The sequence below is a fragment of the Anolis sagrei genome, chromosome 5 (assembly GCF_037176765.1).
Source record: "Anolis sagrei isolate rAnoSag1 chromosome 5, rAnoSag1.mat, whole genome shotgun sequence".
NCBI lineage: Eukaryota > Metazoa > Chordata > Lepidosauria > Squamata > Dactyloidae > Anolis > Anolis sagrei.
Window position 1 is genome coordinate 165090365 of NC_090025.1, and position 14087 is coordinate 165104451.

The 14087-nt window shown below is 42.6% G+C and overlaps 1 protein-coding gene across 2 annotated transcripts in view; it reads right to left on the reverse strand.

Moving 5' to 3' along the window:
* Positions 1-782: 782 nt before the first annotated feature.
* Positions 783-14087, reverse strand: part of CDC42EP1 (CDC42 effector protein 1) — a 28511-nt gene continuing 15206 nt past the window's right edge. Inside the window, exon 2 of one of the 2 annotated variants that reach the window (XM_067469211.1) lies at positions 783-5373. In XM_067469211.1, coding sequence (XP_067325312.1) covers positions 4535-5373 — 839 coding nt within the window. In that variant the 3' untranslated portion in view covers positions 783-4534. The remainder of the gene's footprint in view (positions 5374-14087) is intronic. The other variant, XM_060777008.2, reaches the window with a different exon arrangement.

Genomic DNA, 14087 nt, shown 5'->3' on the forward strand with positions numbered 1-14087 from the left:
TGCCACCACACCTTGGCAGAGAAGGCTAATACCATTGTCAAACTACAACACTCATGATTCCATAGCATTGAGCTAAGGCACTTAGTGGGAACTGCATTCATTCTAGTGTAGATGCACGCCAAGTGAATGTTAACATTGTTATTTCTCAGGAGATGTGGCATTTCCCATTTTTTCCTTCTCTCTGTGATACAAATGTAAATGAACAAATATAGATGGGCTTGAGAGGGGTGATGAATCTTCCGAAATTCTGCATTATTGTCTTTTTAAGGCACTGCACCTATTTGTAACTTAGTGTTATAAGCTCTATGTAACAAAGACAACAGCAGAGAATCAGAAGAAGCAAGATGGATTTCAGGGGAATCTTAAAATTTGAGAATCAGGTGGTTAGAAAAGAGAATAATGGGATTCTTTAACCTGTGCTGCTGATAGATTACAAAATGCCTCTGGTTTCTTTTGATTTGATTATTAGGGCTAACTCCTGGCGTTCCAACCATTAGAACTAAAGCACTGTCATCCAATCGAAACGGGCCTCTTCCTAGACAGTTTGTTAGAGTGATTAATCATGCTTTCATTCTCAGCCTAAACACTATTTTACTCACTTAGGAAAAAAGGAGAAAATTGAGTTGCCAGGCAACTAGGAAATGGCCTAATACATAGGCACACAGGGTGGGTGAGGAGGTGGAGAAATAACAAGCCCCAGGTCTCATTCGAGTCTCAGATGAACCCTGTGTCTTGAAGGCGGAAATTCACAGAACAGAAGGACCACATCACCCGTCAGTATATATAGAGATATAGAGATTTATAAAATTGCAATAATGTGAACAGTAACAAGTGGAAGGGTTACACAGAAAGGGAGAAAACCTTTGTTTTGATTTGTCATTTTGGGGTAATAAACTAGACGTGCCAGTGTGTATGCCTTTGCATTTGGTCCTCCTGTTAAAATGCAAATATCCAATTATAGGAGCATGAAAGAGGAAATGTATTCTGTTTCCCTTGTGTTGATCTCCTGGAAAAAATCATTTGTCCAAAATAGATATTTTGATGAGGAACAAAGTCCCATTGGTACCAAGAGCCATAGTTCAGTGGTAGAGCTCTTACTTTGCATGCAAAAGTATCCAGTATTTTTAAAGACACTTCCATCTTGAAATTCTAGAGAGCCATTGCCTCTCAGGGCCCTTCCACACAGCCCTATATCCAAGAATATCAAGGCAGAAAATCCCACAATATCTGCCTTGAACTGGGTTATCTGAGTCCACACTCAGATAATGTGGGATTTTCTGCCTTGATATTCTGGGATATAGGGCAGTGTTGAAGGGCCCTCAGTTTCTATCAGAATGTGGGAGATATGGCTTTCCACATTTTGTTGGGGCACCACCCAAAACTGCACCACCCATCACTGCTGGTAAAGGTAAAACAGGATTTGCAGTCCAACATCTGGAAGGCCAGATCTCTACTAGCTGAAAGCAGTGATAGATTGGGAAGGACAACTGCAATGCCCTAGATCAGTGCTTCTCAACCTGTGGGTCCCAGGTGTTGTGCCTACAGCTCCCAGAAATCCCAATCAGTTTACCAACCATTAGGATTTCTGGGAGTTGAAGGCTAAAACATCTGGGGACCCACAGGTTGAGAACCACTGCCTTAGATGTTTTGTGTTTGTAGCTCCCTAGTGGTGAAAGATTATTAGAACTGCAGATAAAAACTAAACTTGGAAGGTCTAATTTCATTACCTGGTAATCTAACTTGGATTGGGAGAAGCTTCCTATATTAAATGTTCAATGCAAATATGCAAGTAATGCCATGTTCAATTAGTCCTTCAACCTAGCATTTCTTAAGTGACCGTGATGCTGCCTTCTGAGATGTGTCATTTAAAGGTAAGTGCAGTTCAGGCAGTCAATTGAGGTCAGTGAGTTATAATAACCCAAGACACAGAGGACAGCAGATGGCTAGGCCTTCTCCCATAGTGCTTCTTTATTATATTCCTCCTGTTATTTTGTAGTTTCCTCTTCCTACTCCTGTCACATAGATCTCACTGGGAGCAACTAACGTGCTCTGGCCACTGCCAGCTTGTGAACAATCAGAGCGCTGTGTGAGGAGCGACTCTGTGACCTCACCTCCCAACAATCTCTGCTTTGTCACAAAAACCTCTCTGTAGGAGCTTTGGGGAGAACTGGCTCTTTCCAGAGAGACTGCAGTGCCAAGAGGCATCCAATGTGGGGACACTTGAAGCACTGTGATCCAATGGGCCACATGAGCAGAGGCACCAGGAAGAAGAGGGAAGCTAGGCAGGGGCTCCCCTACTTTTTGAGCCTTTCAATATAAATGTGTGTGTCTCTGTGTCTTGGTGGCAGGGGAATGTGTTCTTTATTCATTACGTTTTGTGAACACAGCTGGAAATAATTGGAAAGTTATGCATATTGCACCACGCTGGACAAAACAGTGGAGAGAAGTGCTCCTGGAGATGTGTATACAGATCTGGGGGGGGGGGGGGGATTCTGTTGTTTAAAAGACAAAAACACTCAGAATCCACATTTGGGATAATTCTTATCCATAAGAACGTGTGCCTCCGAAAATTGATCAGGATTATTATTCTAGAATATAGGAGAATCGTATTTTATCTTCCCTGCAGCCCTCAGAAAACACTGGGGAGAACTCCCAACTTACTCCTTTTGGGGAAGAGATTGCTTTGGTCAGCTCAGCTAGATGCAGTGCACCAAATAAACAGGCTTAGGGAACTATTTTTCAGTAAATGTGTCATGGATGATGGATAAAATGCAGATTTCTAGCCCTTCTAAACTTGGTTTGTGATGCATTCTGATTCTTACTAGCAGCCATATTAGGAACCATGGCATGACTTCTTCCTTATGCCTGGTATGTCCTCTGAGTTGGCTGTCTGGCTTCTACTTCATCCCTTTGTTTCTTGTATAAATAGTTCCTTGAGAACGGAATGATTTGACCACAGAAAAATGCAGACAGGGTTAGAAGAAGGCTATGTATGAGTATCTCCTAAAATATGCAGAAGCAGGGGGTGGTGGGAAGGAAGCTGGGTGAGAAGCCCGATTCTCATGTTTTTGCTGTGCTAGGAGAACAGGACTGCCCTCACTACACCTCTGTCTGAAAGCCTCTTCGAAATGTGTGTAATGCGGTGATTCAGACCTGATCCACAGCTTGTTTCACACAGTGGTTCTTTGAAAGCAAACCCCATGTGAAACCTGACAGCACTGATTTGACCATCGCAAAGAGATGGGATGACCTGGCCCACCTCACTTTTCAGACTGATTGTACACTGTTGCAATGGGAACACATTTCACAAGGAAGTATTTTCAAATGAAGTTTTCCCCTTTCTCTCCACTAGAAAGAAAATCTGAAGGGACCTGCCCTCCTGTCAGGACTCTGTATCTAAGGCCCCTTCCACACAGCTGAATAAAATCCCACATTTTCTACTCTGAACTGGAATATATGGCAGTGTAAACTCAGATAAACCAGTTCAAAGCAGATATTGTGGGATTTTCTGCCTTGATAGTCTGGGCTATATGCAAATGTGATTTTCCTGCCTCTTGGCAAGGGGTTGGACTGGATGGCCCAAGAGATCTCTTCCAACTCTATGATTCTATGATATGGCTGTGTGGAAGGGCCCCAAGTATATGCTTTTCAATCATCTGTTGACTTACAGCAAGCCCATTAATTTCATAGGTTTTTCTTAGGAAAGGAATACTCAGAGGTAGTTTTGCCACTTTTTTCCTTTGAAAAATAGCCTATAGAACATCATCATATTTGTTTGAATGGCCAATGCCATTTAGTACAGAGGATGGGCAATATTTTTCTTTCCAAGATTACATGTAGTCATGAGTCAGGGACTACATCTACACAGACATTCTCCTTTCACAGTGTCAGATTTAACCCTGAGCAGAGGAGAGATAACATGTTGAATTGTTTGGCGAAAGGACATCTGACTGAAAGAGTACCTACTGATCTGAAGGTAAAATTATGCACTGGCAGTTGGTTGAATTCACTTTTGGACTGAAACAAGTGTCCTTCTACATAGTTTATGGTGTTTCCTGTTCTCCTTGGACTTCAATTGTGTCCTTGAATTTTTTAAAAAAAAAATCCATCCTAGAATTGTTTGACAGGAATTTTGACAGTTTTGCTGGCTTTTTAGAGAATATGCAGCCCATCATGGCATTACCTGCAATGGCAATATGAGTCAACCAGTGCGGGTGAAATGGGAAGTGAACTCATTAAGACCTGGCTCTATTGAAAAAGGCTTCCAGGGCCTTAGATGCCTCTTTTGTCTGGGTCTCTTTTTCCACAGCTGGTTGTTTACATCTCTAAAACATGGAAAGGTGGGAGAGAGAAAAGGGGAGAAAATAACTTCTTCATTTACCCACCTACTGTCATTTTGACCATTTCCAAAGAAGGTGAACCCTCTGAGTTTACACACTCATCAGAATTTCAGCTTGCAAGCTGCATTGTTCCCTTTAACATTGACATCTCCTGGGAGTGTGCTGGGTGGTTACATAAGGGAATATATAGTTTTTCAGACCTTAACTTCATCATCTTCTTCCTCATCAACATAGCCAAAAGAATCACTAAACCCTTCTCTAGCAACAGTTGCTCCATGTCTATAGAATTCCTCCTCCTCTTCTTCCTCCTCCTCTTCTCTCTGGTGCCATCCAGCCTTGTGCTCCTGCCACTCTGGTACCCCTCCCTTGAAGCGCCTTGTGTTGGTATCTGGGCTTTCCCATGACGCTTGGCTCCTTGGCTCTTCTTGCTTTTGTTGGCCAACCTTATAGGTGCTTCCTGTGCCATAATGACAAGCTAAAACCTGTGCTGCCTTGTTGAACTCTCTTTCTTCCATGTTGCAGTCATTAAGTTGTCCTTGCCAAGAGGTCTCTTTTGGCATCACTCCCAGTTCAGAGCTCTTCCCCCTAGAACAGGGAGATCCTTCCTGAGAAAGCTCTACGGATTGAGAATCTCCATTGGTACACAATGAATGGCCCAACGGTGAACTGGCTCCAGACTGGCCCCACAAACTTGATCCAGCTCTGCTTTCTTCACAGTTAGCACGCAGAGACCCCGATCTCCAAGACACAGAGTCTTCTGCCCAGGTGCTCTTCAGGGGAAGAGGTGAGAGAGCATCACTGCTGACTGACGTTTGGCTCCCCCGTCTTTCCTCATCCTCTCTGTCGGCTTGGTTGCTGACACTTGTGGAACTGATGACATGGAGAAGTTCACTCATGAGAGAGGGTCCAAGGTCAAGACGGAAAGACAGAAGGGAGTCTGAACGCGTCAGTGTCGATTCGGCGAGGTGGGAGCTCTCCTGACTCTTCTCTGAGCGAGGGACACGGGGGATGGTGCAGAATCCAGATTCCAATCCTGAAAAAGCCAAAATATCATGTGTGAGTAAAAAGTGTCATTGTGGGAGAACTAACCTATTGAGGTGAATATAAGAACACAAGAGAGGGGGTGGGAAAAATGTGGTCCTCCTGTACTTCATCTTCCATTAGCCTTAGGTAGCAGAGCTAATGGGGAGGAAGGCTGGTCAATCAACACTTGTAGGGATGCACTTTGCCTGTACCAGGAAGGGCATGAATATCTTCCTATGTCTCTGATGATGCAGCCCATGTGAATGGGTTGATATTTCCTGTACTGGGGATCAGTGAAGGTAGATTGAGAAACAATGCTTATACAGATCTGGGTGTCTAAGAAGCCAATAGAAACATACGGTTTTACTATTCTTCTTGAACTTTGTCTTCACATAGTCACACTAAGCTGAGCTCAGCTGGGGATAAGTAGGATCTGTTCTGATTCTGACATTAAAAACACACGTTTGCATTGGGAAGTATAATGAAAGATCATCTATTCGGTTTTACATGCTTTCCACAGTGAATTCAAAGTGAAAATGGGATGTTTACATGTCTCTCGAATTAAGGGATCAGAAAAGCAATGTTGGGTCTGATTAAAGATCCTTCTACTCTAGTATTCTATTCACACAGAAGCTAACCAAACACCGATAGAGGCCTATGAGCAGGACATGAGTGAAACTTGTGTTCCTGAGCAATTGCTATGCACAGAAATGCCATGTCTGGTGCTGGAGAAAGTATCTATAGCCATCATGGTTAGTAGATACCTATATCCTTGTACTTCATGAATTTGCCTAACTAACTTTCAAAGCTATCCAAGTTGGCAGCCATTGCTATATTTTGTAATAGCAACTTCTATAGTGCAGCTGTGTCCTGAATCTCTCAATGTTTAGTTGAATTGAGAACTCAAAATTCTAGCATTATCAGTTGCGGGGAGACTTTCTGCTTATACGGAATTAATTCACAATCTGCTTCCTCAAAGAGAGGGCATCAGGAGAGTTCCTTCCATGCCCGGCATGTAGATAATTATTCTGAACCTTACAACCTCCTGGTTGGAGAGATATTGATAGACGGATAGCAAAATGGTAAACAAGCAAACAATGAAGGACAAATTGATTATATTTGACAAGTTATGCAAGTTCCCTATAAGATTTCAAAGTTTTCTAAGTGCTTAGTCGAGATTTCTCTGCATCAGAGGACAACAGTTTCACGATGAAGTTATTGTAGATGGAGTGTGTTATGTCAAGCTAATGTTGATTTATATATGCTATGCTCATGCATATTATGTTAATGCCATTCAACTAAAGTATGCAAATCAGCCACAGCTCAGTGGCTTATGAACGATTTCCAATAAGCAACTCTCAGTTTTGAGAGCAAATTTTTCATCCCTGAGCTAACCCAGTATCCACCCTTCCTCCAAAAGTATGAGCATCAAATATAATTGGGAAAATGTGCACTATGTTAGTGTGATCATGGTATACAGTACCACATTCTTTGCCTGTCCTTCTCATATTTTGGCAAATAACACTTTAGAGCAGTGTTTCTCAGCCTGGGGGCCAGGTCCCCTGGGGGGTGGGGGTCATGAGAGGGTGTCAGAGGGGTCACCAAAACCCATCAGAAAACACAGTATTTTCTGTTGGTCATGGAGGTTCTGTGTGGGAAGTTAGGCCCAAATCTTTGGCAGGGTTCAAGGGGATCTTTGATTGTAGGTGAACTATTATTCCCAGCAACTACAACTCCCAAATGTCAAGCCTGTTTTCTCCAAACTCCACCAGTGTTTACATTTGGGTATATTTAATATTTGTGCCAAGTCTGACCCATATCCATCATTGTTTGAGTCCAGAGTGCTCTCCGGATGTAGGTGAACTACGACTCCAAAACTCAAGGTCAATTTCCATCAAACCCTTCCAGTATTTTTGTTGGGAATTCTGTGTGCCAAGTTTGGTTCAATTCCATCATTGGTGGAGTTCAGAATGCTCTTTGATTGTAGGTGAACTATAAATCCCAGCAATTACAACTCCCAAATGACAAAATCAATCATCCCCAACCCCACCAGTATTCAAATTTGGACATACTAGATATGTGAATGAAAATACATCCTGCATACCAGATATTTACATTACAATTCATAACAGTAGTAAAATTACACTTATGAAGTAACAAAAATAATTATATGGTTGGGGGTCACCACAACATGAGTAACTGTATTAAGGGGTCGCAGCATTAAGAAGGTTGAAAACTACTGCTTTAGAGCCAGTTTAACAGCTGATAACTCAAATGTGGTCCCCCCCCCCCCAAATGAATTCTAGAAGCAAACTGTATCCGAGACTCAGAAAAATACCAATCACTTGATCTCTCCCAATTATTTCATAAGATCTCACTAATGTGGAACTATCTGTATAGCTGCATAGAAGTGACTCATCTTAGAACCTGACAGTTTGGCTGGTGTGTTCCAACAGGAGCTTGGCTGAACCAAGAAAGCATCTGTAATGGGCAAAGATGACTCATCTTATTCATATTTTCTTCCTCCAAATAGAAAAAAAAAGGAAATGGTGCGTAACAGTCAGCCTGTGTTGGAAATGGATCTGAAAAGGATCCGTGAGCTAGCTTGTTCTCTGCAGCAAATTATATAAGGCTAAATTAGAAGCAGGGAAAGTATGGTCCTTAAGATCTTCTAGCAGCCCTAGACAGCATAGTTCATGTTGATTGATATTGGGAGTTACACTCCAAAAACATATGGAGGGCATATGTCCCCTAGACATTTGATAATATGAACCTTGATGCTCTCCTGGGAAATACACACAAATAAGCCTTACATGTAAGTTTCTTGGTGATCTCCTTTTTTGGGAATTGAATCTTGGCAGCTGAAACTTCTCAATAATCAAGAGTAGAGGCATACACATAGCGTATTTCTTCAATTATAAGATGCACCCTCATTTCAGTTATCACAATCACAAAAAAATCATAGGATACACCTGTAATTCTAAGGTGCACCCCATTTTTAGAGACATTTATATGGGGGGGGGGGGGGGGAATGTCTTAGAACTGAAGCAATACAGTAATATCTATTTCCTCACTCAGCTGCCATGAACTTAGCCTGACATTCCTTGAATCTGTTTAACACAGTGGGTCTCAGCCTTCCTAATGCCACATCCCTTTAATACAGTTCCTTATGTTGTGGTGACCCCCAACCATAAAATTATTTTCATTGCTACTTCATAACTGTAATTTTGCTACTGTTATGAATCATAATGTAAATATCTGACATGTAGGATGTATTTTCATTCATTGGACCAAGTTTGGCACAAATACCCAATATGTCAATATCTGAATACTGAAGGGGTTGGGGGAACTGATTTTGTCATTTGGGAGTTGTAATTACTGGGATTTATACAATCAAAGAGCATTCTGAACTCCACCAATGATGGAACTCAACCAGTCTTGGCACACAGAATTCCCATGACCAACAGAAAATAGTGGAAGGGTTTGGTGGGCATTGACCTTGAGTTTTGGAGTTGTAATTCAGTTACACCCAGAGAGCACTGTGGACTAAAAAATGATGGATCTGGACCAAACTTGGCATGAATACTCAATATGCCAAAATGTGAACTCTGGTGGAGTTTGGGGAAAATAGGCTTGACATTTGGGAGTTGTAGTTGCTGGGATTTATAGTTCACCTACAATCAAAGAGCCCCTTGAATCCCACCAATGACAGAATTGGGCCAAACTTCCTACACAGAACCCCCATGAACAACAGAAAATACTGGAGGGATTTGGGAGGAATTCACAGTGATTTAGGGGAGATGTACTTCACCTACCTCCAGAGAGCACTGTGAACCCAAATGACTATGGATCTGTACCAAATTTGGCACTAATACATGATATGCCCAAATTAGAATACTGGTGGGGTTTGGGGGAGGGGTTGATTTTGTCATTGGGGAGTTGTAGTTGTTGGAATGTATGGTTAATTTACAATCAAAGAGCATTCTGAACTCCTCCAACGATAGAACTAAACTAATCTTGGCATGGGAGTTCTGTGTGTCAAGTTTGTTTCACTTTCACATAGGCCGCCCTGAGTCCCCCTTCGGGGGTGAGAAGGGCAGGGTATAAATATAGGAAATAAATAAATAGTGCAGGTACTTTCCCCCCTGCCTTGAAGGGACTTGCTGACACGAACCTCCCTCCTGCCTTGCGTGCTCTCCCTCACCTGCATATGCGCAACATGCTGCCATGTGCCGAGCATGCCTGCTTTCTCCTCCCTGTTTGGAGACTCAAAAACAGCTCTCTCCTTGGCTGAGAGACCAGCTGAGGAGGAGGGGTTTTGGTGGGAGGATTCACTTTCTGTTGCCAAAAAGGACAGTTGAGAGATCCTCAGGCTTCTCTGCCAAAGGGGTTCCTAAGACTATCAGAAATATGTGACCCCTCTGAAACCCCTTTGTGACCCGACCCTCAGGCTGAGAAACTCTGGTCTAGCACCTTAATTGATAGCCCCCTCTTCCCTGGCATCTCATCTCCTGCTTTGTGGGATGAGCCACTATGATTTTCCAGCAATGAACATATTTCTTGGATTCCCCTACATCTATCAGGCAAAGCATCTGCTAAATCAGAGAATTCCTGTGTGCCCTCCTTATCCTATCTAATAGCAAGATGTCACCACCCATATATTGGTAAAAAGAAGGTGGTTGAGGCTGTGTGCTTGCTTCATTAGGCAGCAAATGATGGATGAACCAAAATGATTATTTCATTATTTCTTGAAATCATTGGTTTGTACTTTGGGAATTGTTGGTTTAAGGATACCTTCATGCAAATATTAATCACTGTATTGCCATGATCCTAAAACAGATGCTCTCTGGATGTACTGGATTACAACTCCCATCATTCCTAGCCAGCATGTGAATGATGGGAGTTGGCGTGCAATCCTTCCTAAGTGTGTATCTGGGGGACACCCTTCTAACTAACAGCCTTTCTGAACATGCTCTCTGCCAGCTTTTTTCATCCTGTCCAGGGATAATGGGAGGTGCAGTCCAAGCCACCCACGGGTAAAATATTGAAGGAGGCTTCTTTAGCTGTCCTCCAGTTATTTGCAAAGCCCATTATACTAAAAATGAAATGAATTATGCACCAGAGACATCTGGTCTTAAGCAATGAAATAATAGGGTTGGTTACACTGCAAATATATAGTGAGTGATGGGACTGCAGGCTTGATTACACTGCGATACTGACAGGACAAAATTGATAGACTGGGGAATGAGGTTTATATTTAAAAGAATGGTCAACCTTATCTTTCTTTTCCCCCTAGGCTTAGCTCATGATGCTGGAATCCATCTGGGGGTGGCAAGGGGGAGGGACAAGCAAAAATGATAAGGAATGGTAAAAGGCCCAAGGGAGGGGCCGGATGGTATCTGGTGCATGGCTCACAATGTTCAACAGAGGGCAGCATTGCCCCACATCTCTCTTGCAGAAAACCACAGAAGTGGCTGGCAATGCTAAACAGGCTTCCCAGCTGGGAAGGATCACTTTTGCAGCAACAGGAACTCAGAACAGAGGTCCCTATTCACCTCCCTCGGAGTCCCCCACCTCCTCGTTGCAAATGCTGCAGTGTGGACATTTTACATTGCAGATGCAGGCTCTGTCGGCAGGAAAGAAAGCAGCCTCTGTGCCATGAAAGCCAGAACGCTCTCCAAAATTCGGAGCTTGAATCAGAACTGGCTGACCCCACCAACTGGGCAGAATGAGGCAATTGCTTCTCACAGCAGATGCTGGGGAGGGACAACAGTGGCAACCACTTAAAGCACATCTACACTACAGAATTAATGAGGTTTTACACCACTTTAACTGCCATGGCTCAATGCTATGGGATCCTAGGATTTGTAGTTCGGTGAGACACCAGTACTTTTTGGCAGAGAAGGCTAAAGACATTGTAACATTACAACTTCCATGATGCCACAGCATCAAGCCATGGCAGTTAAAATGGTGACAAGCTGCATTAATTCTACAGTGAAGATGCAGCCCTAGGCACCCTCTTGCTCTTGGGCTTGCCCTGAACCCCCTAAACCAGTGGTTCTCAACCTGTGGGTAGCCAGGTGTTTTGGCCTACAACTCTCAGAAATCACAAGTTTACCAGCTGTTTCTGGGAGTTGAAGGCCAAAACATCTGGGAACCCACAGGTTGAGAACCATTGCCCTAAACTAACCAGTTGTCCTCCAATTCAACTGTACCTTTAAATGTATGGAATTGAAGAGTGGTGGTCTTGCCATCTCCACCTCAGGTTACACATTGTTTTGAACTGACCATAGCTCAGATTCTCTGTTGTGTTGATAATGAGAAGTATAGGGGAAACTCTGAGCTTCCCACTTGAGGAGGATCAAAGAAGATCTTTAAGTTGTTAGGTTTAGTCCTTCATACCGTAGTAGCCTAGTCTCTCTACGGTCTCTCCCCATTTCTGTCTTTTTTTCTGCTTTAGGGCCTGCATCACTATCACCCTTTCTTCCATGTCCTACAACACCCTTCCTTCTTTTCCACTCTGGCAAACATGTTGGACATTCCTTCAGCAATGAAAACAATCCTCTTTCCCAACAGCTGCCTTTTTGGCATTTGATATCCAAGGCACATATTCCAGCTCTGCACAAACAGATATTTCTAATATTTCTGGAACGTTGTTGTTAACTGCAATCAAGTCGACTTCAACTGATGGTGACTCCATGGACGAGAGATCTCCAAATGACTATCTTCAACAGCCGTGCCCCAGTGACTTTCTTGACTTACACTGTCCACAGGGGCGGCTCAACCCATTACGCAAAGTAAGCATTTGCAGTATAGTTGATTTTGCCCAGGGGCGCTCTTGAGGGAAAATAGACTTTGACATATGCGAGTTGTAGTTACTGGGATGTATAGTTCACCTACAATCAAAGAGCATTGTGAACTCCACCAATGATGGAATTGAACCAAATATGGCACACAGAACTCCCACGACGAACAGAAAATATATATCAGTGATTGGTTGGGGGGGGGGGGGGGCAGCGCCAAAATACTGTTTGCTTACACTTGAAAATTACCTAGGGCAGCTTCTGACTATCCATCTATGGTGTGATCTTTTCTTCCTGTTCTCCCCCCTACCTAGCATTATTGTCCTTTCTAGTCTGCCCATGATGTGTCCAAAATATGACAGTCTCAGTTTAGTCATCTTCTAGAAAGATCACTCCTAGATTACTCACCAAGATGTTTAGCTCTTGTCAGTATGCTTAGGATTACAAACATAGACTTCCTGTTCATTCCCATAACTCATTTCCTACCACACTTTCCAACATCTAATCCATCCAGAAAGAAATGCCCATAAAATTTGGGCTGTTCCTAGTTGTGCATGTTGAGCTGGAGCCAGAATTATTTATTCTGTTTGTTTACTTCTTTGATTTATATCCTGCCTTTCTTCCAGAACTGGGATGCAAGGCCACTTCTGCACTGTCATATGATTCAGATTTTCTTTTCTTCTCAGGAGTATCTGGAGAAACTGCAAGTTGCTTCTGGTGCGAGAGAATTGGCCATCTGCAAGGATGTTGCCTGGGGAGGCCCGGATGTTTTACCATCCTTGTGAGGGGCTTCTCTTGTGTCTCCGCATGGGGAGCTGGAGCTGACAGGGGGAGCTCATCTGCACTTATCCCAGATTTGAACCTGCAACCTGTCGGTCTTCAGTCCTGCTGGCACAAGGGTTTAACCCACTGTGCCACCCGGGGCTCCTACATGATTCAGATTATCAAAGCAGATAATCCACATTATATGCTTTGAACTGGATTATATGAGTCTACACTGCGATATAATCCAGTTCAAAGCAGATAATCTGGATTTCATATGGCAGAGTAGAAGGAGCCCAAGATAGCTCCCAACATATTTTGTAGGCTACCTTGGGATCTTTGTTGAGAGAGAAAAGGTGTCATAGAAATAAAATAAACAAAAAAAAAAGATTTAAAGAAACAAGCATTACCTATTATCCATATTGAGATAAAAGTGAAATTATTTTGTCAAAACTGTAGTTAAAATTATTTTCAAGCACACTAATAAAGATGCAATGAAATGTGAAAAAGTTCAACACATCTGTTTTAAAACTTCTGACTATAACAGGCAGTAAGTTGCAGAAGGCCTGCTTTGTCTGTTGTCAGAAAGACAACCCTAAGCACCCCCTATACATCTTGATCCAGTCCATTATGTATTTATTTATGGTATTTCTCTGGCTGCAAATTTCTCAGAGTGAATTAGAAAATAGGGGGACATATACAGTGCGCCCTCAGTATCTGCTGGGATTTCATTCCAGGACTTCCCGTGGATACCAAAACCTGTGAACGAGTTCCTTAAAGAATGAGTGTCCCACAGTGAGACACTGAACTTTGCTATTGGTTGTTGGCTCTGATGTCCATATTATATATTGTTTAATGTTGTTATTTTTATCTTGGTTTATCTTGTATTTTGTTATTACTTTGTTGTTATGCATTTTAATGTGTTATGTTTGAAGTAGATTTGGCCCCATGTAAGCCACCCCAAGAACCTTTGGGGAGATGGAGACAGGGTATAAAAATAAAGTTGTTGTTGTTATTTACAATGGCAAAATCAAAGTTTGCTTTTTGGAATATTTTTGGTGAATATTTTCAAGGCATGGATGGTTGAATTCGTGGATGCAGAATCCGTGAACACAGAAAGCTGACTAGTCCTCCAGATGTTCCTTCAACTCATAGAAGC